The sequence below is a fragment of the Lissotriton helveticus genome, chromosome 1_1 (assembly GCF_964261635.1).
Source record: "Lissotriton helveticus chromosome 1_1, aLisHel1.1, whole genome shotgun sequence".
Classification (NCBI taxonomy): domain Eukaryota; kingdom Metazoa; phylum Chordata; class Amphibia; order Caudata; family Salamandridae; genus Lissotriton; species Lissotriton helveticus.
The window spans coordinates 773,545,136-773,567,097 of record NC_136057.1 but is presented as its reverse complement, the minus strand read 5'-3'; the positions used below and the strand labels follow the sequence as shown (position 1 = coordinate 773,567,097).

The following is a 21,962-nucleotide window of genomic DNA, read 5'->3' as shown; positions in this document are numbered from 1 at the left end:
TCTTCCCATTTGGAAATTATACTTATCAAATGTAATAAGGTAATCCCAATGTTATCCTATAGGAGATGTTGGCCTTGCAGTAGTGAAAAACCGAATTTAAGAGTTTTTCCACTACCAGGACATGTAAAACTTATAAGGACATGTCCTGCTTTTCCAATACATGCATCCTGCCCTCTAGGCTGTCCAGGGCCTACCCGAAGGGTGACATATGTATTAAAAAAGACTGTTTAGGCCTGGTTATAGTTTTTTTTTTTGCCAGGTCGAAATGGCAGTTTAAACTGCACACATTGGCACTGCAATGGTAGGCCAGAGACATGTTTGAAGGGCTACTTAATTGGGTGGGTCAATCAGTGCTGCAGGCCCACTAGTAGCATTTAATTTACAGACTATGGGCACATGTAGTGCACATTACTAGGGACTTAGAAGAAATTAAATATGCCAACTGGGGATAAGCCAATATTATCATGTTAAGAGGAGAGAGCCCATGCACTTAAACACTGGTTAGCAGTGTTAATTAAAGTGCTCAGAGTCCTAATACCAGCAAAAACAAGGTCAGAAAAAGGGGAGGAGGACAGAAAAGTCAGGTGGGTATAGGGGAAAAACCCCCCTAAGGCTGACTGGTCTAACAAAGCATATTAACCAGCTGGTTAAGAATGATGAGCAAAACACGAGCCGTGGCCAGTATTCTCAAGATGGCGGACACAAGTTGAAGTCGCTCCTAACTTGGCTGCCCCAAATTACGCATTTCTACAGCCCACTATTCACCGACATCGGGCAGCTGTTAGTGGTTGATGAAGGCAGACACCTTCCAAAGCTGCTCTTCCAATAACGTGCCGTGCACTTGCAGCTTGGTTTTGCGGCCTTGGGCCTATGCCTCATGGGGTAAGCTCTCCAGTGGGTCCAAGCCATAGTTGTTTTCATCTGCAAGCATTGTGGGGCTGTCGTTGCTGTGCCTGCTACTTGCCATTTCGCCAGCCTGCTTGGGAAGAGTAGGGCCCTAACGGGCAACCTTCTATACGCCCCGACAGTGGTGGTGTCCGTGTAGTGAAATTATGTCTCCTTTGGAGTTATTGTTGGGCGACTGCTGCACACCAGCTGGTGTGACTGGGGTCTCTAGCTCGGGGCATGGTGCAGCGGCATTCTTGGAATCCCGGAGGGATGCGGCCATTGCTATTACTGATCATACTCCTGCTATCAAAGCTTTTTTGCCAGGGCCCACTGCGTCTTGGCAGCACTGGTGTCTTCTGTTCAGTGGATCCTGGGGTGGTTCCTGAGCAAACTGCTGGTCTGACCTGGCTTTTCATTTTTATGTTCTCACATGCCTCGATAATACCTGATCCAATGTACAGGACTATACTGACAATGTACAATACCTACCCTTTTTTGAATTAATGCTGTACTCAAGCCCTTGAGCAATGCTCAGTTAAGACCCGGACGCAAAAAAAAAAGTTGAAGAGCTATTCATGATGCAATCATGGGACAACGATTACTTCACAGGCACTGACTAAGGGCCCCTTCCTTGCAAATTGCACTTCTGCATTTAGTTGCAAGCTCACTAACGCCATAAAGTGCATTTACTGCAGTTATGTGGGTCAGCCTGAGCCTCTATGCTGTGTTATATAGCAAAACGAATGCCTTCATTACAGCAATTCAGAATTTGGGACCATATCTCTGCACAGACTGACCCTTCACATACCAATTTAGGAAATCCAAATTATTTAGACATGCAGCTGTTTGCTCCATGTTTTTAGTGATAAAGGTTTAGTGTTCAGTTTGTTGGCACTCAACTGGAAAGGCAGGACAATCTCACAAGGACGCAAACTACATTGCAAGACACCACACAGGGTGGCAGGGCGAGACCGATGGGCTAATCGGAGAGGCCAACTAACACCAGCCATGGCATCTAGAGGCAACATTACATGTCTTACTTGGAATATACATAGGATGCACAAGACACACAGTAGATATGTCATGTATTCTTATACCAAACCGAAGGGCATACATCATATTACTTCTGGAAACACACACACATTGTTGTTTCTCCAATTAATTAAGGTCCAAAAGTGATGGCAATGCTGATATTTTGCTGTGCTGAAATGGGTGGGGAAGATCATCTGGACGATTCCCCCAATCTTCCCAGAGGACCGCTATTCAGGACTTAGTTCTATCTAGACTGGATTACGGTAATGTCTCATACTTGGGAATAGACCAGGCATTCATGAGGCGCCTACAAATGGTCCAGAATTCAGCAGCTAGACTGCTGTACCGGCTACCCAAACACGCCTCAGTTTCACATCTCTTTCTTGAACTGTTTTGGCTGACTGCCTCTAAATGGATCTAATTTAAACCTCTTAGCTATATGTTTAAGGCGAAAGCTAGAACAGGGCCACACAACATCCAAGACATTACATCCCGCCTCGTCCCCTGAGTTCCTCCAACTTGGCTTTCTGCACTGTACCGAGATACCATCTGGCCCGGATGGGAGGACATTCTTTTGCCATGCTTGGTCTTTAATTGTGGAACTCTCTCCCAAATCCCTTAGGGACAGTATATCCCTTCTTGCGTTCTGCCAAGATTTAAAGACACAGCTATTCTAAGTAGATAATTCTCTTGTTTCATCATGCCAAGCACCTGGAAACCCTTGGGGGTAGCTGTGCGCTTTACAAAACAATAAAAATGAAATAAATGGCGAGGCCAAATTAACTCCACTTTCTCAGCATACTCCGGGTGGCACTGGTGTAGTGTGGGCATAAGTTCCTTTTTAATAAAGATGGAAGGCATGCTCTAGTGGAAGGTAGTCTAAATGGCACCCGGGTCCTTCTGGGAAGCACTTACGCCCACCAACATCGACCAAGCGGGATTCAAGACTAGTTTAACCACTTAACACTGCAGAAAATAACATTTTAGCTAACATTCTTAGTAACCGGTGCTTACAGATGCTGTCTTCCCTTGTCAGTCCAGACCCACGTGGCTTCATACCTCTCCGCAGAACACGTCACTTCATTTGCACATTGCTCTGGAGCACTGCTGAAGATTTAAAAATCCAGACACACTCATGCTCCTGGATTATGAGAAGGTGTTTTCCCTGGACTAAAAATTATTGTTTCAGGTCCTCTCCCAGATATGATTTGTGAAAGTACTTTATGCTCGCCCTAAGCGCAGGCGAGAGTAAACAGCATTATGTTGCCTCCCTTCTCAGTGAGCAGAAGCACTAGACAGGAATGCCCCCTCTCACCCTTGCTTTTTGCCTTGATGATTGAACTCTTGGCAGCCTGGGTGAATTGCCATGCTCAAATTTGGGGTTTTCAGTGGCAGGATAACCTGGAAGATCGCATCACATATATGCGGACATTGTCATTTGTCTGCCTGTTACACATTACCTTGCCTCAGCTCCTCCAGCTGCTTCACCTCTATGGCAAAGAGTCCGGGTTTAAATCACTCCTGGTCCCCTTGCAAGGGGGCCGTAAGGTCACTGAGTGGCAGGACTGCCTCTCTGTCCATAAGACTTGGCTTCCTATACCTTTGGGTGTTCATTGCCTTGTGCCCGGGCCTTATCTCATACCAATATTACATTAAGCTTGCCAGGATATGGCTAAATAGTCTAATCTGCCAATCAATGATCTAGGCCATGACACACTCCTCAAAATATTTACCTCACTGAGAGTGCTAGTTGCCCTGCAGGTCTTTTCCCTTATTGTTACTTAATCCTGGCTAGTTTTCCACAAATGTGTCCACAAATCACCTAATGATGGCAGAAAGGGAATGACCGACTTTTGCTTGTACTACTGGGCCTCAAATTCAAACAATTAACAACTGTTTGTTTGGGACCTCAGACGATCCGCATTCCGCTTGGAGGTATGCCTCCAAGGCTAATAGTATATCCCGTGTTTCTTATATTGCTACCCCATTCCTCACTCCATGCTTGAGGCCACAAGAGCCATTTTCTTGGACCACAGGCTTACGCAGGTGACTCCCTGTGGAACGGTAACTGGTTTCCCCAGGTGTCTGGCATGGATGGGTTTGAGCGGTGGGACATCATCGCATCTCCCAACTCAGAGATGCCTGGAATGGACCACAAATGAAGACATTGCAGGCCCTCCAGGAGTATTTTGAGCACCACAATTTTACAGATATTTTCAGTTGCATTACACGCGGATGGTGTACCAATCCCCATCACTTGAGTCGCCGGAACATAACCCTCTTGTAACCCAGGCCATTTCACCTATGCTGGTGGTATTACACATGTGGACTTTTCGTTGGTCGTCAACTCTTTGGACTTCTTCGCAGCCCTTCAAGCCAAGCGGGACGGATGAATTGGCCCTCTGGACGACTGTATACTGCTTGATCCTGCCTCTGTATTTGACAAACGTGACAAACTTGATTGAGCTACTTGAAAAAAGGATGGTGATATCAGGACCTGTCTTAAATTGGTTTGCCTCGTTCCTACATAATAGAACTCTAAGAGTTAAAGTCCACCATTCCCTCTCCAACTGTACCCCGGTGTCAATTGGAGTGCCTTAAATATCTACACTATCACCCACGCTCTTCAACTTGTCCATGGGACCGCTCACCGAAATTTGGAACCAATGAAACATACATTACTAAATGTACGCACATTTCTACACTGGATAACATCGTACCTCTCAACACTGGACTTGTGAAAACTCAACTATGTTGACTCACAATCACCTCATGTTAAATTCCAATTGATTTCCCCTCACAACCACTCTACACCCATTCAGGACTGGCTCAAACAATTAACGGCCCTCAATTGCACTCCTCATGTTGTAGATTCCACAAGATCATTAGGCATAAATCTGGACAAAAACCTGACCACATCGGTCCAACAACTAGAGGAGCTAATCCCGAACTCAACATGTTAAGGAAAATCAAACCCTTTCTTGCTCCTGATGACATTAAGCTTGCAGTCCAACCCGTAGTCATCTCCAGCTTAGATCACAGAATTGTTACCCTGGCTGGAATTCCCAAAGCCAAATTGGCTCCTTTAATAGCTACTCTAAATTCTATGGCCAGACTCATCACAGGCTCAAGAAAATGTGCACACATCACACCATACTTAATTCATCTCAAGTGCCATCTCAAGTGCCTCCCATTTCGAAGCTTCGGATTAATTTCACGGTAGCTTGCTTGACACACAAAGCGCTTAACCATAACACTCCAATTTACCTGGCAAAAAAGCGTCAACTATCTGGAGTGAATTAATCCTTAAGAAGCTCTAATAACTTCTAACCGAGCCTTCGCTGGCCAGGCCCGAAGATTTTGGAACGCTTTTCCTCCCAAAATCAGATCTAACCCCTTGATTGCCACATTAAAAAAAGTACTCAAAGGGTTGCTCTTGAATATATACCTGCAATGAGACTGGAAGACACCTGAACTAACTATTTTTCTGGTTTACATCTTTGTTTTAACGTTTAACGATGCATTAATTCTGCATGATACCTTCATTTACCTTGATTGTTCTTCTTGTGTTACTACTTACCAGACTACCTGCATGTTCAATTTGATACCTTTCCCCTTTCATCATGCTTGGTATGCAGCGTTCTGATAACCTGACGGGTCATGTTTGCGCTTTATAAAACCTTTCAAATAAAATGAATGTCCGTAGAGCGTATGCAGGAGCGTTTCATTCATTCTTGTTTACGCCAGATTCTATTAAAATGCCTGCTTGACTAAAACTGTACCCCTCAGCGGTTGTGGAAGATGGGCGCACTCCCCTCCCTCGCATGTCCTAAATGCATGAAGGATGACAGCGATTTCTTACACATGGGGCGGTACAAACAATACAATTTTTGATTATAAGAAAAAAACTAGCTTATCCGATCATCCTGCACAATAGGCTGATATCCCTTATATTCTAGAAGGTGACTTTAACTATGCCCTTGACATAAACCTAGACAGATCCCATTCTCCCAGGTATGAAGGTAGACCCCTACTATTCAGCCCTCAAGACTTACACGTTCAGCTGTCTGGATACTATGCTGCGACTCAGTCAGTGTTCTTGTAACATACACCAAATTTTTAGGCAGAACTATTCCTGATCATAACCCGCTGTTAGACTAATTTCAATAGGGAAAGTTGACTCTGACAATATCAATTTGGCATTTCCAATGTGAGTCCTTGGAAGGCCTGGCATTCCGGGCAACAACAGCTAAACACATCACTAACTACTTTACATAGACATCGGCACAGCCTTCTCACTTATGGAGGAAAGGGAGGCCTTTAAGTATTTGCGTTTATTCAACGCTGCGTGCTCACAAAGTGACAGCTACAAATCCACAAAGTTGAGAAAGCTCTGGCTCATCTTGAGAGGGTACTGGTCATAGATCCCACGAATGAAAGAGAACTAGAGGATGCATGGGTAAACACTCAGAGCTGTTCTTTAGATTAGTGGCCTAAAATTGCTCTGACATAGGCAGAGGACAACAAAGCAGGTACACTGTTTGACGTGGCATATTAAACAGTAATGTCAATCAAGCCCCAGTCTGGCGCAATAGTAAATTCACAACCAGAAACTCTTGATGCCTTCAACAATATCTGGATCACCTTCAGAAAAGTTGAACTTTAGCTTGGGCCCTGAACAGCACTCTCCCTGAAAAGTCATATATAAAAGAGTTTGGAGTGAGGTATCTTACCATTAAGAGGGGAGTTACCTAGTGCTAAATGACCCAGGCGTGAATTCACTAAACAACCAGCAGTGGAGCTATCCAGTGCCAAAATATTTAAACGTAAGTTACTATTAGGTACCAAGGGGAAGTTGTGCTACACTTGCACTTCCGAATACCAGAATTATGAGTTTTAAAGACTGTACAAGATCCATCTCCAGTGATATAAAAGCCATGACTAGGAGCTTCAGTATATCTGATGAAAGCTTATCGAACCCTTCTCAAAAAATGTGTTGAGATCATCCCCAGTGGAATAGTGGGTTCTAGACAAATGAGTAAAATGGTAAACTATTTTGACTAATGCTAAAAAGAATGAAGAAAGGTCCAGAAAGCTTCAAAGTCTATTTGCACAGAAAAGACCGGACAGTGACTCATGTTTTCCAAAAGGATACTTTCCATTATGTTAACGTTTCTCTTTATTTGGCCTTTAGGGGAAGGCTTACAAAGTATTTCTCACCATGTCCTCGTTTTTACAACTTTTCAACACTATTTAGTAATAAAAGTCCTAAACGTTCATAAATCTTTTTGCAGGACGTTTCTATAAGTTATTATTCAATATTGATTGTGCTTACTGGTTCCTGCCACCACTAAGATCTCTGTTAGAGGAAATGCACGACTAGAACTGCACCAAAATGATAGTTCACAGACGGGTTCCACCTTATCTACATTTGTAAATCTAGGGATATAAACATTGGAGGGGCTTACTATAGGATGTAAGCCTCCAGCCATTCTTCTAACTTTCCAGTCAATTTCTCAGTGTGTAAGGACATCTGTGGTGCATACAAATGATGAACATCAGTGTTACAGGACAGTAGTTTCTCTTAAAGGTTTACTGACCGTATTAGGAGATATGCATGAGGAAAGAAGGAAGAGAAGTTAAGTTTTGTTTTTAGATCTGAAAAGCATGGCTATGAATTATTTTATTTTTTTTTTTACATTTTATGTGCATGCTTGAAATTTCAAATATTCTAGTATTTCATAAGAGTAGAATATGTAGACAGAGGGTAGAGACATCCTCCTCGGTTTCTACTGAAACAGGGTTTAAAGAATAGAATCTGTAAACCTTAAGGTTTTAAAGTCGGCACTCCCGCTCTCATCTGTGTAACTATGCCCGAGGGAACACACAGAGAATAGAGTGGATGCGTTGTTAAAGGATGGGGAACTATGGGCTACCAGTACAATCAGAGTAGTGGCTTGCAGTTACTGGTACGCCCCTTTAAGTTTTTACAAAGACTCTTGGAAACACTGAAAAACATGATTTAAAAAAATAAAAGGCATCCTTACTAAAAGTTAGTATGTCACTGAAGTTCAAAACATTGCACAACATGTGGATGCCTTGCTGATAACTCAAAGAGGAGTTGAAAAGCGACACATGTTGCTTTGTCCTCAAAGTATGTTCATGGAAGGACCTCCAAATGTATTTTAACGCTTAATCACCCTCCTCTTTCTTGGACACCAGCCTTCCCTTGTTAGCCCACATTGCAGCGAAGTGCCACTCTTACCTACCACCCTTTTAGTAGTGGGTGAAGCGCCACTGGCGACAGCAGAAGACATCACCACTTCTGACAGATCCGCCACCCAAACAGGGCTCCCCCTGAAACCCCCATCCCTCAGGTCAAGCTTGTGCCGTTACATAAAATACCCCTTTTCCACATCAGACCGCCTAACTCTTCCCTTAGCCCCCTTCATCCTGCAGTACTCGCACAGAGGTTTCGTAACCTTCACTACCAGGTTCAAGGGGGCTTCAATGTATCCCTCCAGCAGCAGTCTTCCCACCTACAGACTTCACTCCCATATGTCAGGACCCACATCACGCATGCGCTATTGCCCCTTCGTATTCCCCCCCCCCCAGCCCAACTGTATACCAAGACTGAGAGTAGCTGGTGTTTAAGCCTCCAACACTGAGTTTGCATTATTCACTGTTGTGTGTTACCTACATTACTGATAACATATTAATTGTAACTGAGTCATTGAAAATGCTAATGTGGTACATGGTAATGTAACGAGAATGAGAAAACCTCAATAAACAGAATTTGGGGAGGGGGGAGGAGTCAAGGGATTTGTAGAGCATGGCTTATCACCCAGTAGGGTATCAAAGTGCTGGAGCGGGTGCATAGGCTGAAGGTGCGGAGAGTGTGTTAGCCTCAGAGACTTAGTTGAAGAGCCAGGTCTTCAGCTTCTTTTGGAATTCAATAAGATGCCCTGATATGTAGAGGGAGGTAATTCCACATTTTGGGTGCAATGTGGGAGAAAATCAGACCTACCATTCTGTTTATGCAGATACAGGATTTGTGCACAAGTAAGAGTGAGGCTGAGCGCAAGTGTTCTAGAGGTTTGCTGGAAGCAGGTCTGTCTTGCTCTGGAGTTGCTGCGTGGAGGATGCAGAGTGCAGCTGACGCGTTTCCACTTCCATTAACCGACATAGCACTGTGAGGTACACCATCAGCTGCACAGTGGAGTCCACCTGACCCCAAGCACAAGTCTCTATGATCAGGACAAGATCTTTAATGAGTAAGCATAGCCATAGGTTCTGTGGTGTATTTGGTTGCAGTTGTTTGGAATTTCTTAAGTGCAATGGAGACTACTGCCAGACACAGCATAAACTCTATGCAGCCAAGTGAACATTAGCAATGTAATAGTGACAGAGTGTTCCGACGCATATCCCAGGCCCTGAGGACGTTGATTTGGGATGGGGGCAACCCAAGACTCGCATTGAAAAAACTTACGAGGGGGATGTACGACGGGGGGCTGGCCCTACCGGACGTTCGGCTGTACTACTGGGCGTCTCAGCTTCAAGTCATCAACGACTGGGTCTACGCACGGACTCGGAGCCAGCCTACAGAGTGGATAGGTACGCCAAACCGGAGGGTGGTTGCGAGCCTCTTCTCTATTCGCTGAAACACCGGAAAGACTTGCGCTCGCATACAGGGGTCGTGCTGCAGTGCTGGAAGGAGGCTAACAAGTTCATGGGCTGGGCTAACACCATAACCGGCAGGACCCCGCTTTGTTGTGGTGACCAGGTAAAGAGCCTTACCGGCTTTAAGGTCTGGAAATTGATTGGAATCAAATACTTAGGGGATGTCTTGAAGGGGGATGCCCCTAGGTCTTTTGAGTACTTGGGGAAGGAATACCAAATGCATGCCTCAAAACACTACCACTACCAGGGTCTTACACATGCACTGCGCTCTCATATCCCGGCGGGGACCTCAATCCCGGAGTACTCGCCAATGGAGGACAGGCTCTTACTTGACCCCATTTTAGAAAAGCCCACGGCCACTATCTATCGCAAACTGATTAATAACATGCCTGATCCCCTGCTGTCATTGGGGGCGAAGTGGGAGGAGGATATGGGTACCCTCGACGATGATGATTGGCAGGACGCCCTGCAGAGCCCGCGTGAGATAGCGATACGGGTCCGGTTTCGTCTGGTCCAACTTAAAATTTTAGATAGGTTCTATTACCCGCGCAATCACTCATTCTCATGGGGCAGGACCCTATCTTCTTTGTGCGCAAGAGGTTGCCATTAAGAGGGTACTTTTTTCCATATCCTTTGGGACTGTCCAAGCGTGGCCCCCTTTTGGTCTATGGTGGGTCACACCATGGAGATAATAGTGGGATCGCCAGTTCCGGTGGAACCAAGTTGGTTTTTATTAATGATCAAAGGGCCGACTGACTGGTCCAGGTATAAGGAGATCTAGCTGGCCTTGGCGGCTGGGGTGGCAAAAAGAAATGTAGACCGGGGTTGGGGGGGCACAGGAGGCCCCACAATGGGACCAGTGACGAAGGGATCTGGATTGGTGCCAGAGGGCGGAGGAGACTATTTACAAGGCCAGGGGTGTGTGAAGAAATGGAGGAAGATCTGGGGTCCCTGGCGGAAATACCGAGGAACAGGGGCGGAGGTGAGTGGGGAGTGATAGGGGTGATGGTATTTGGACACATTTGGACCTGCCCAATGTATGTACAAGTGATTACTGACTCTCCTGCTAAATGAAAGCTGCTATGGGTTCTATGTACCTGTGAGCAAAGTTAATAAAAAGATTTATAAAAAACAAAAACAAAAAAAATGTATTAGTACTTCGCCAAGAATCTCCCCTAAAAGCACTGAAGCTAGATCACAGATGATTGCTAGCCTTCGGCTGGGCATCGCAGAAAGGACCAGAATGGGGTAAATCCTTGTGCACGGTCTTTTTTCTCTTACTATTACTGAATGGAACAATGTTTCTTGCTAAGTAGTCCATTCCTCTTTCCAACACTTCAGCATCTTACTTGCAAGCACTGCAAATTCAATGTGGAGTAGTGATGGCAGCGTTAGTTTCCTTGCATAAATATTCTCTTTAATTTACAAAAAATATATTTGCATAATCTTGCATGATTTTAAAAACGTTTTTTTATTACAATTTTAAAACAAATTCTCAAAAGAACCACACTGGACCCACGGAAATTACCTACAAGCACATGCAATTCTTCAAAACATGCAACTCAACAAATATGACCTTAAGTTTATTTCTCATATCATGTCACTGCTAAAACTGTGATGTGTTATGTTAGCTCGATTACATATTTATACTGTCTTGGGAACGCATGGTGTAAAACACTGGTAGAAATTATTTGCCAGTGTTCACCACCTTGTAAGATCTAAATGGTGAGAACTTAAACATCTAAATAAATTCCAAAAACTTTTTAAAAGAGGAATACCTCTGGATTATACTGATGAGCAATCCTGAACAATTCAGAAATACATATCACCCAAAAAGCAAATGTGTCTTGGAGGCATATTACAAAGACCAGGACTTGGAAAGGATAACGCACTTTTAGTCTTGTCCAGCTTAAATGTTATCTTACAGAGTGCAAGGAATCCTTTCAGTTTCAGATGAGGTATTAGAAAAGAAAAGAGAAAGCTACTATTAATTATTTTTCCGACAATGTCGGTTCAGCCCCACTTGAATTTGTCTGGGACGCCTATAAGGCCCATATTCGCGGTCAGTTCCACAGTCTGACTAGTTCAAGCAATAGGGAGGAGGCGATGAAATTTAGAACATTGGAAGATAAAATTTCATCTCTAGAGACCTTAAGATTGAGTATTCATGTAAATGATATACCAGAGGTTTTACTTGAATTAGAACGCCTCCGCTCAGAATATAGAGGATTGTTAGATTTGAAAGTTAAGGCATAATGGGCTGTATACTCTATGGAGAATTACGAGTATGGCGAAAGAGCAGGGGCAATATTGGCTAGTAAAATCAGAGCAGATCGGGTGAGAAATAACATAAACAGGCTAATCATTGATGATCAGGGTACCATATCCTGTCATCAGGAGGATATGGAAAAATGTCTTCTCTGAACTATATGAGGAAGAGTCGTCCCCAAGCTCCGCGCATACCCTGCAGTGGCTGGAGAGTAAGGCTCTCCCTAGTCTGACAGAGGAAGGTCGAGATATGCTTAATAGCCCCTTTACGGAGGAAGAAATCAGACTCCACATAAAAAAAATAAAAAGCAATAAAGCGGTGGGCCTGATGCTATTCCCGGCGAAGTGTATAAAGTGCTTCAAGACATCCTAGTGCCAAGGCTATGTGAATTGTTTAATTATGTTTACAGCCCAGAGGGCAGGGCCCCGCCATCCTGGAAGGAGTCCACAATTGTGCTTATATTAAAACCAGGGAAAGACCCCCTTAAGGGCAGACTCTTTAAGGCCTATCTCCCTGCTAAACGCGGATTATAAGATCTTTACCAGCGTATTGACAGGGAGACTGGCTAAGTTGGCCCCATCACTCATTAATCCCGACCAGAAAGGTTTCATACCTGGTAGATATATCCATGAGTCGACTCTCCAGCTGATAGGCACTATCGATCTAGTGGTGGCGCGGTCAGAGCCCTTGGCGGTGGCAGCATACGACGCCGCAAAGGCCTTCGACCGAGTCAATTGGGGATTCCTGTGGGATGTCCTGAGTATAATGGGTTTTGGAACAAATTTTATTCAAACATTGAGAGGATGCTATGAGGGTGCCTCAGCTGCGATATTATTAAATGGGTTTTTGACATCACGTTTTAACATAAGGAGGGGAACCAGGCAGGGGTGCCCCATTTCACCCCTCCTGTTTGATCTCTATATCGAGCCTCTGGCGCAGGCGTTGAGGATTGATGACCTGATCACACCCTTTAGAGTAAAGGATTACAGCTGTCAGCTGGCATTATATGCTATCGATTTGCTGGTCTACACCAGCAATCCGGCTCAGGTGTTTCCTAGAGTAGAGGAGATGATTGATTTTGGTCGGTACTCAGGGTACCTGATCAACAGCTCGAAAACTGAAATAATGAGTTGGGGGGTCGATCATTCGGAGGGAGTTCAAAGCAGCCAGTTTAGGTACTTAGGCGTAATAATAACTTCGGACCTCAATACTATAGTGCAGATCAATATAAAGAAGGTCGTCAAGGACATCGATCACCTTTTTGAGATGGCAGAATCTCACTCTGACAATATATGACCATGTCAACCTGGTCAAAATGGTAAACCTGCCTAGGTTGACATATTTGTTCAACACAATACCCCTGACCTTTCCCGATAAAATCTTGGGGAAAATCCAAGGAAAAATAGTCACCTTCATTCGGGCAAATAAAAACTCCAGGATATCATGGAAAAAATTGAAGAGAAAATTGTTAAAGGGGGGACTTGCGCTTCCGGATATCCTTTGGTATGCTTTTGCCTTTCAGTTGAAAAATATTCGAAGCCTTATTACCAGCACTGATGATTCTAATTGGGGGAAGATCTTGAATATAATGGTTGACGTAGAGGGGGGCGGGCCTGGTTTTTTGTATAAATTTGGCGCACCAAGGTTTTACAAAAAGGTCTGCCTTAAGGTATTAAAATTTGCTCTCTCAGTTTGGAGTAGAGTAAAGGGAAAATGGGGCATAAAATATTACGCAGATTTTGCCCCAATTTGGGACTCTCCGGGTCTGCCAATATGCCTCGGGGATAGTCTATCTCGTCCTATTAGGAGAGCAGGAATAACAATATGGTCAGACTTGGTAACATCAGAGGGGGTTCTCCCTTGGGAGGTTCTGAGATCAAAGATCGGGGACTCCTTCTCTAGATTTAAATATATCCAACTCTTTTCCTGGTTTTCCTCTGAGAAGGAGAACATTGGCGGTAACTGGGATATTGAGCTTGCACTTCAATCCCCTGGCCCTAGGAAGAGGGAAGTGGCATTTTGGCACAGAAAAATGCTTGAGCTGGAGGAAATACAGGCCCCACCATTACACCTTGTTTGGGGCTCGTCTAGTTTCGAGGTTGCCTCAGTCACCCTTTACGATACATCTCTCCAATATTTGTATAAATATGTCAGGTCTGCCTCTCAAGAAAAAACATTTTTATGTCATTAACAGGCTATATTATACGCCCAAAAAAATTGCAAAGTTTGTAAGCCCGTCCCCTTTGTGCCCTAGATGTGTACTGGCAGAGGCAGACGATATCCACGTCTTTTATGATTGTCCTATCTTGGGCCCTTTTTGGGTAACGGTGGAGAAGGCAATGGAGAGTATTTTTAAGCTTAAACTTAGTTTGAACACAGAGTTTTGTTCGGTTTGGACACTGATCTTATCTGCGGGCTAAGGGGGACACATGTGGCCTTATTTTTCAATCTTATTCTCATTGCACGTAGAGAGATCTGTAAGGTATAGAAAGACGTTCGTCCTCCTTTGTATGAAAATTGGCTTTGAGCTGCACTTAGAACTGCACGTTTAGAAACTGGAGCGACACAATGTAAATAGCACTGTTTGGGAACCTTTGATAGAATTGGGAACAGTAATGAGGCTGGTCTGAATCCTCGAAATGTCCTATGATTACACCATGCCTCGGAATAAAGGGGCAGGCCGGGTCGGCTCCAGGTAAAAGCAAGAACTGCAGCCATGGGCGCCCAGGACGGAATGGGGTTGTCAGGCGTTCATTTGCACTTGCCAATGGTGAAATGAGGACAAAAAAAAGTAAAAGAATAGAGAAAGCACACTTGCTTAATTGATATGAAAATCAGGAACGTAGGCAAGAAACAATGACAGATGAGCTTGACGGGCAACCTTTTGCTATATCACCGTATCTGTATTCTGACTCACAAGCAGCCTTGTATTTTCTAGTTACTATTCAAACATAATAACCACATGTTTCAAATATTACCTGGATTCTAAGCTCATGAGCTCTGATAGGTCCCCAAATCTTATCTCTTCCACTTGCATCTCTCGGATAGCCTCAGTAATTTTCTTTTGATCTCTGATGTTTGTAATGCCAATCTAAAGGTAAAAATACCTAAACATGTAAACACAACGGCCACTGGCATACAAAAACATGAAATGTAAAACAAATGTCTTCTTAAAATCTATGCAAATTAACAATCTATTAATTTAATTCTATACGTAGGAAGAATATTTAATCTATCTGCAGTGTTGTAGTAGTTGAGTTTGATTTGACAGTATCACACATATAAAATCAAGCAAGACAAATAATATCCTTGCTTTGAACTTCTCTTATGCTAGTTCTACCTTATAAAGCAATGCTTTGTATTGTAAGCTTAAGTGAACAAATCCTCATCTCCATCACACAAAACCTCGCTCATTCTGCTTTTACAAGAAAGGATTAGCAAGCACTGGAAGTACTGAATATGAAGAAAACAATGAAGATGAGAGTTAGGAAAAAAATGAAGACCAAAATATATCTCACAATATACTGGAATATTGTATCTCCATAGCACAAATCTAGCTGGCTAACAACAGAGCGCTGTATAGGGTGCAAGTCTAGTGGGACACATGGGGGAGGAGACAGGAAAAGGAGGTATCGGTAGCACAAGGAATGAGAAGTCAATCTATCAGAGGCAGTTTCTTGAAGAGGATAAATCGTCTTTTTGATCTTCACTCTGCATTTGTAAGGTATACTCTAGTTGTCATTTGAAGGAGCTGCACTGAAAAGCGCAGTGCAGATGCAATTAGAAGCATACCCAAGTGAAGGGGACAGACAAACCTAAGGCAAGTAATCATGCCTAAACACTGTACCCATGGTGGCTGGTAAACCATGGAATTTCCACTACACTTGTTTTGTGAAAGAAAATCAATGTCCTCATGCATACATGAAGTCTAAAAAGATGTTTATGAAAGCAGAAATAAGCACTCACAGACAGCGTTTACTTCCCAGGTCAATGAGCATGGTATGATAACCCCTATCAAAATTCAATACTTTGTATGCATCCTCATCAAAAAGACAGCAATTGAAGAGATGCACCTGACAAACTGGAACACCGACAGTGGTAGTCTTGGCAGGTGCCGGGCTATCTCACAAACAAGCACCAAGAGGACCTTGAAAAGATACACATAAAATACACTTGGAGCTCGTTTTGAGCTAGTCATTTGTGAATTCTCACGGACAAGTGTCAGTAAACAAAAAGAGGCTGAATATGTCAGAAGCACACGTACAGTATAGGCCTAAGAATAACATGGGTATATAAAAATGCTGCAATTTAACATGGCCTTTTTGTTAAATGCAATATAAATGAAATGGTATTATAAATGCAATATAAATGTAAAGAAAGTAAAATAAGTTCACACTTTTCACAGTACCTTTTCCACACTGTTCAAAACATTTTTATAAAGCAGAATTATAAAAAGGTACAGGCAAAAGAGAAGGGCGATATGAACTCACAGGACAGCATGAACAATTCAGCCTCATCTTATGACAAAGAATCATGATACAGCATTTGAGATCGTAGGGGTACACACTGATAGGATTTAGGGAAAAATCCTAAATTGAAAAAGAACATTACCAACCCTCATCTGACTACAACACTTATCAGAGCATCTAGATGATACCTTCCTTTCTACTCCACACTTCCCTCTACTTGACTTTTTTTTTGCACTGCCTCATGAGCCAACCATGCCATCTTGTTACTGCCATTAGTAATTTTGCCAGATTCATACAACGCTATTCTTTTAGGATTAATAATAATAATAGCATTTGTAGAGTGCAACAGCTACCTAAAGCAGAGGTGTCCTGGCGCTTCGCAGTCAACAGCAGATGAGGGAGGTCCAACCGAGATACTAGCATTCGGAATTGGAGGTAGCTTGATTCCAGACGAAGTTTGAGTGGTAGAGAGTTCCATAGGACTGGGGCCAAATAAGAAAACGAGCATCCACCCAGACGTACTCGCTTAAATCTAGGGACAACAAATTGGTTATCATCATAATACTTTGCTTTTCACTTACAATCCCTGAAGATTTAAACCATCGAGGGTTCTAATTTGACCAAGGGAAGGAAATATTTGTTGAGTACGCTTCAAGGTCTCTTTCTCTGGCAGAAGAAAGGTATGCAATGATAGAGTGAGAAGGTTTAGGGTGCGCAGGGGAATTTGAATATTTTCGTAAATTCATTTGGGGGAAAGAAATTACTAATAAATGTAACCATAAGCCCAATTTAAGTGTTGATCAATGTGGGTATAGACAATGTGTCATCTCGGTTGGCCCAAATTTCAATGAGAATGTCAGATTTCATATATAAAATGGAGCACTTACGGGAAAAAAGAATGCTGGGGCGGGTTTTGTGTCTCGCATGTCTGGCCAAATGTCTGAAAATCAAGATGATTTACTTGAGGAAGTAAAAAACAAATTACTTCTCTTCAGTAATGCATCTGGTAGAGACAATATCTATATCTAGCTGCAGATTCCTTACCTTTGAAATTCTCATGGAAACTTGTGTGTGAGCACTACCCCTGCACACTGTTGAGTGGCTCTATTCATCTCTGCGTGGCGTCCTTGGTGCCAGATGTGACGTCGCAGTCACCTAAATAGGTGCCACTCAGGCACGCCGATGGCAATAACTTTTCATATTTTCCATGTCAGAAGAACAGAGCCATGAAGTAAACTGACTAGTCGGGGTCTCCAACCTTTTCTGTACTGAGAGCTACTTATGTTCAATAAAACACATTAACAGCTACTAATATTATTAGTGCGGTATAATTTCAATTTCTTTATATGTATAGTAATTCAACCAAGCAAAATAGAGACTTCTAGCTTCAGATTCCTTACCTTTGAATAGATACCCAAGCCATACTTCCTGGTGGTTGGTTGCAGTAAAATTACTAGTCCTGCAGGGCCAAACAGGTGAAATGCCCATCCCTGCGGACCGGACTGTCCAGGCAGTAATGTTTAACAAATATGTACAGTGAAGCTCATGTTCGAGCCTGGCATTCCACGAGCTAACGCAGTAGTTGCAACCTTCCCCCTGGTAGAATGAGCTCATAGGGCCCTAGAAGGCTGCTCTTAGGCAGGGCATAGCAAATCTTGATAGAGGTAACAACCCAGCGCAAAACGGTTAATTTCTGGAATGCACAGCCCTTTTTTGATCCCATATAACCCACAAAGGGTTGGTGGTCCAGGTGGAACTCTTTTGTACGGTCAAGGTAGAACAATAATGCTCATTTTTAGGGTCAGGCAATGGAGATGCTCATCTTCCTTAGAGGGATGTGGAGGAGCAAAAAGGGTGGACAGCGTGACCAAATGACCTAGATAGAATGGGGTCACCACCTTAGGAAGAAAAGAGGCTCGGTGCGAAGCATCACCTTATCGGGGAATGTCATGAGATAGGGAGGCTTGGATGATAAAACCTGCAGCTCACACACCCTTCAGGCAGATGAAATAGCCACTATGAAAGCTGTTTTGATGGTAAAGAACCTGACGGGACAAATATGTAGCGGCTAACAAGGAGCATACATGAGGTACGTGAGAACTAGACCTAGTTGTGGTAGTTCCGGTCGTCGCCAGTTAAGTGTAGTAAATACACTACACATAAGTGTGCTAGTAACACTTTATTGCGACTAAGCAGGACACATAGGACTGGATACTGACCACACCAAATACAACCGTCCTTCTCACCAGCGTTGATCCTGTCTGACATAGCGGCTTTACAAACATATACTACACTGAAGGGGCCCTATTCACAAACCTATATTAATTCTCATAAGTTGTAACTATGGAGGCATGGTTACACCATATTGTACATGCACCATTCTATTTTCTCTCCTTCCTTTCAATGCCCTTCCTTCCTTGTTTTTGTTATTTTGTTTTGTTTTTCTGCTTTCCTTCTCTTCCCCTATTTTTCTTCCTAATTTGAAGTTCCTCCCTACTGCTTTTCCTGTCTCCCCACTCTCTTCCTTTTTCTTGCTTTCCCTATATTTTTCCTTCCTCCCATTCTTTTTCTTCCCGCCTTTCTTTCCATTTTGGTCCATTCTTTTCTTCTTTTCCGTCTGACCATTTTTCTTTAGTTGTAGTCTTATTTCCTTTCCTTTTTTTCTAGTTTTCTCACGCTATTAGCCTCTCATTCTTTGTTCATTACCACTGTTATTTCTTTTTCTATCTGTCAAGTGTTGAGCACATCTTGCAGTCACCCCACAGATTTGCTACTTACCTTGAAATACTGGCTTCTGCTTCTATCTTGCAACCTGCAAATGACAGATCAAATACAATGTGCATTAAAAAACAACCTATTCTGTGCCTATCTGCGGAGTATTACAAAGCTTACGTCTTAGAGCTAGCTCCTCGCCTGCTGGCCCTGGATAAGGCATCATTGGAGGCATTGTTACCTTCGGAGTCACTCCGGGAGTCCCTACTAGTCTCATTACCCAAGCCGGATAGAGACCATGACTTGCTAGGTTCCTACCGCCCATTAGCACTCCTAAACAACGACTACAAAATTCTGGCTAAAATACTGGCAGATCGCCTGGCCCCGCTGATCACCATTAGTGCATGCCAACCAAAATGCATTTGTGCTATCTGGCAGCACATCCCTCAACTTACGCCGCTTCTTTTGTGTGGCCAGATACTCAATGGAACGCTGACCACACTTGGGGTGCATGATGCTGTACTTGGAGAAGGTGTTTGACACATTGGAGTGGGAATACTTATTTACTGCCTTGGCTCGATACGGTCTGGGCGATCGCTTTCTTGATCAGACTTCTGTAGACCCACGGGGTTAATATGCGCCCGTATATGTCTGGACTGGTGACCAGTGGTCAGGGCAGGAGTGCCAGTTATCCCCATTATTGTTCTCCCTGGCTATAGAACCACTGGCTTTGGCCCTCTGACGAGGTGGAGTGGATTGGAGGATTCCATTGGGAGACAGAGAACACTCAGTTTTTTCTGTACACTGATGGCTCCTTCTCTATGTTAAAGACATAAGGGAACCCTGCGAAGATGTCGGGAAAACAGCTGACTTCGCAGGTCTTTCCGGTCTGCACGTAAATTGGGCAAAATCGTGTCTGTACCCATGTGACCTGACTGTCCCGGATCCAGCACTGGTTATTATTGATGACAGCGTGCGGTGGGTGGGGGGGGGGACTCGCTGTTCCTAATATGGAACACTAATACCTAGCAGCGCAGCTGTAATAGGTGGCCAAATGGGTCAGCGGGCAGTATTTGGGAGACACGGCCACACATCGGCAAGCATCGACGCTCATCTATCTTGTGGCAATTTCATCCCGGGTAAAAGGGTGTAGTGCCCGATCAGCTGATGCTGGCGGTGGTTTACAGATGCTTCAAGCGTAGCCTATACCTCACTAGTGCCATTATTCCCTAAGCACCCGCTTTGCCTCTACTGGGCACACTGTGAGAATGATGTGGCATTACCAGGGTGGAGCCTTCCGCCTGGGGGGAGGTTCAAACATTGGATGACCTCTATCATGACGGACAATTAACACCCTTTGCTGTATTGGTGACTGAGGACGGCTTGACATGAGGGCAGTTCCTGCTCCATACCTTCCTGGCCAAGACATTTCGGACGCTGTGGCGCGATGTGAGACAGGAGCCCACAACACAACTCACTATTCAGTATATTCACGTGATGAGCACAGGGAGACATTTCAGAAGGTGGTTCCCTGAATCTTTGCACACACACGCAGGACAGAACTTGACATCCCTCAGACGTCACAGGGACGCTGATCTTCACCGTCCAAGTTCCGACGGAGAATGGGCAAACATCTTGGAAGGGCCCGTATTTGTACCCAGAAATGCCAGATTCTGCCTCATTCAGTACTACATAGTACACAGAGCATACCTTACGCCAGACAAGATAAACAAATACTTTCAGCCAGCGGAAGCTCTTTGTCCTAGGTGCCCCTGGCGATTGCAGACCTAATCCATACGTTGGTGGAGCTGCACCGCTGTCATTGCCTACTGGCTTGCAGTTATTACTCACCTGGTGGACTGCACTGAACATGCAGTGGAGAACACTTGGGAAGAGTGCCTTTTAGGCCTCTATCGTAGATCCAAAAAACACAAAGTGACATCTAGGTTCATAGATCTAGGGTTGCTTACTGCGCAGCGCTTGAGCACTAAAAGTTGGTAGCGCTCGGAGCCCTCACCCCTGGAAGCATGGTTGTGCTCGTTCACAAACTGGGCGCAGGCAGAAACTGTGACTTTGTGCAGTGAGGATGCTCTAGACTTCACAAATTCCCAAGTGCAAGCACGTGGGATGCAATACTCCAGGGCATTCAAGACACCTGTCGGGAGGGGAGCGGGCCTCCGATGTTGCGTGCGGGGAGCACTCACAAGAATCAACAGCTAGTCCACTGACTTGTCCTATGATCCCAGTCCCCCTCACACGTGCACAGGCAAAATAATTTAGCAGAGTAAGGTGGAGGCCGATACAGACGTGGGGTGGTTGATGACAGAGACCGAGAATGCCAGGGACCTTTGTTGGGCAAGTTCATATATTAAACACCCCACCTTCCCCCCCCCCCACCTTTCCTCCTGCTTCATGAAGACAGTCAGCATCAGTAGCAGTAATCAATAACTACCCACATTAAGACATTACACAGCAGAAAAGACTTCAGCACCCAAATTGTTCTCTCCAGTCTTGAATAGATGCCTCTGTAATTATGAAGAATTGAGCTTGTCCCTATAAGGTTAGGCCTACTGTACTGTTGGCCTAAAACAGCCACCAGGGGAGTGCTGGTTAAATTGTTGGTGTTAATCTTATGTTGTCAAAGGATCCAATATTTTGCACCCTGTGAGTATCTAATTGGTCTTGCAAAGGGTGCCTCTGTAGTCAACAGTTTGGAATGAGAGACAAAGGATGATGATATGCTCAACATGGATTTGAAAAATGAGAGATCGTCTGAACCAGCCTTACCAATGTCTGAAATCTGTGCATTTTTCCACTTGATTGATATGCTTCCTTGGTCTCATCTACAGGACTGCTTCCAGGAACTGAATATAGGTGGAAGGGGTGAGGCAATATGTGTTGGATTTCAGAAA

At 44.1% G+C, this 21,962-nt stretch overlaps 1 protein-coding gene across 6 annotated transcripts in view; it reads right to left on the bottom strand.

The window, feature by feature from the left end:
• ASZ1 (ankyrin repeat, SAM and basic leucine zipper domain containing 1) overlaps positions 1–21,962 on the bottom strand; it is a 2,002,188-nt gene that overhangs the window by 570,588 nt on the left and 1,409,638 nt on the right. For all 6 annotated transcript variants that reach the window (XM_078674339.1, XM_078674340.1, XM_078674338.1 and 3 more), the window contains one exon: positions 14,848–14,960. In XM_078674339.1, the coding sequence (XP_078530465.1) occupies positions 14,848–14,960 (113 nt within the window). The remainder of the gene's footprint in view (positions 1–14,847; positions 14,961–21,962) is intronic.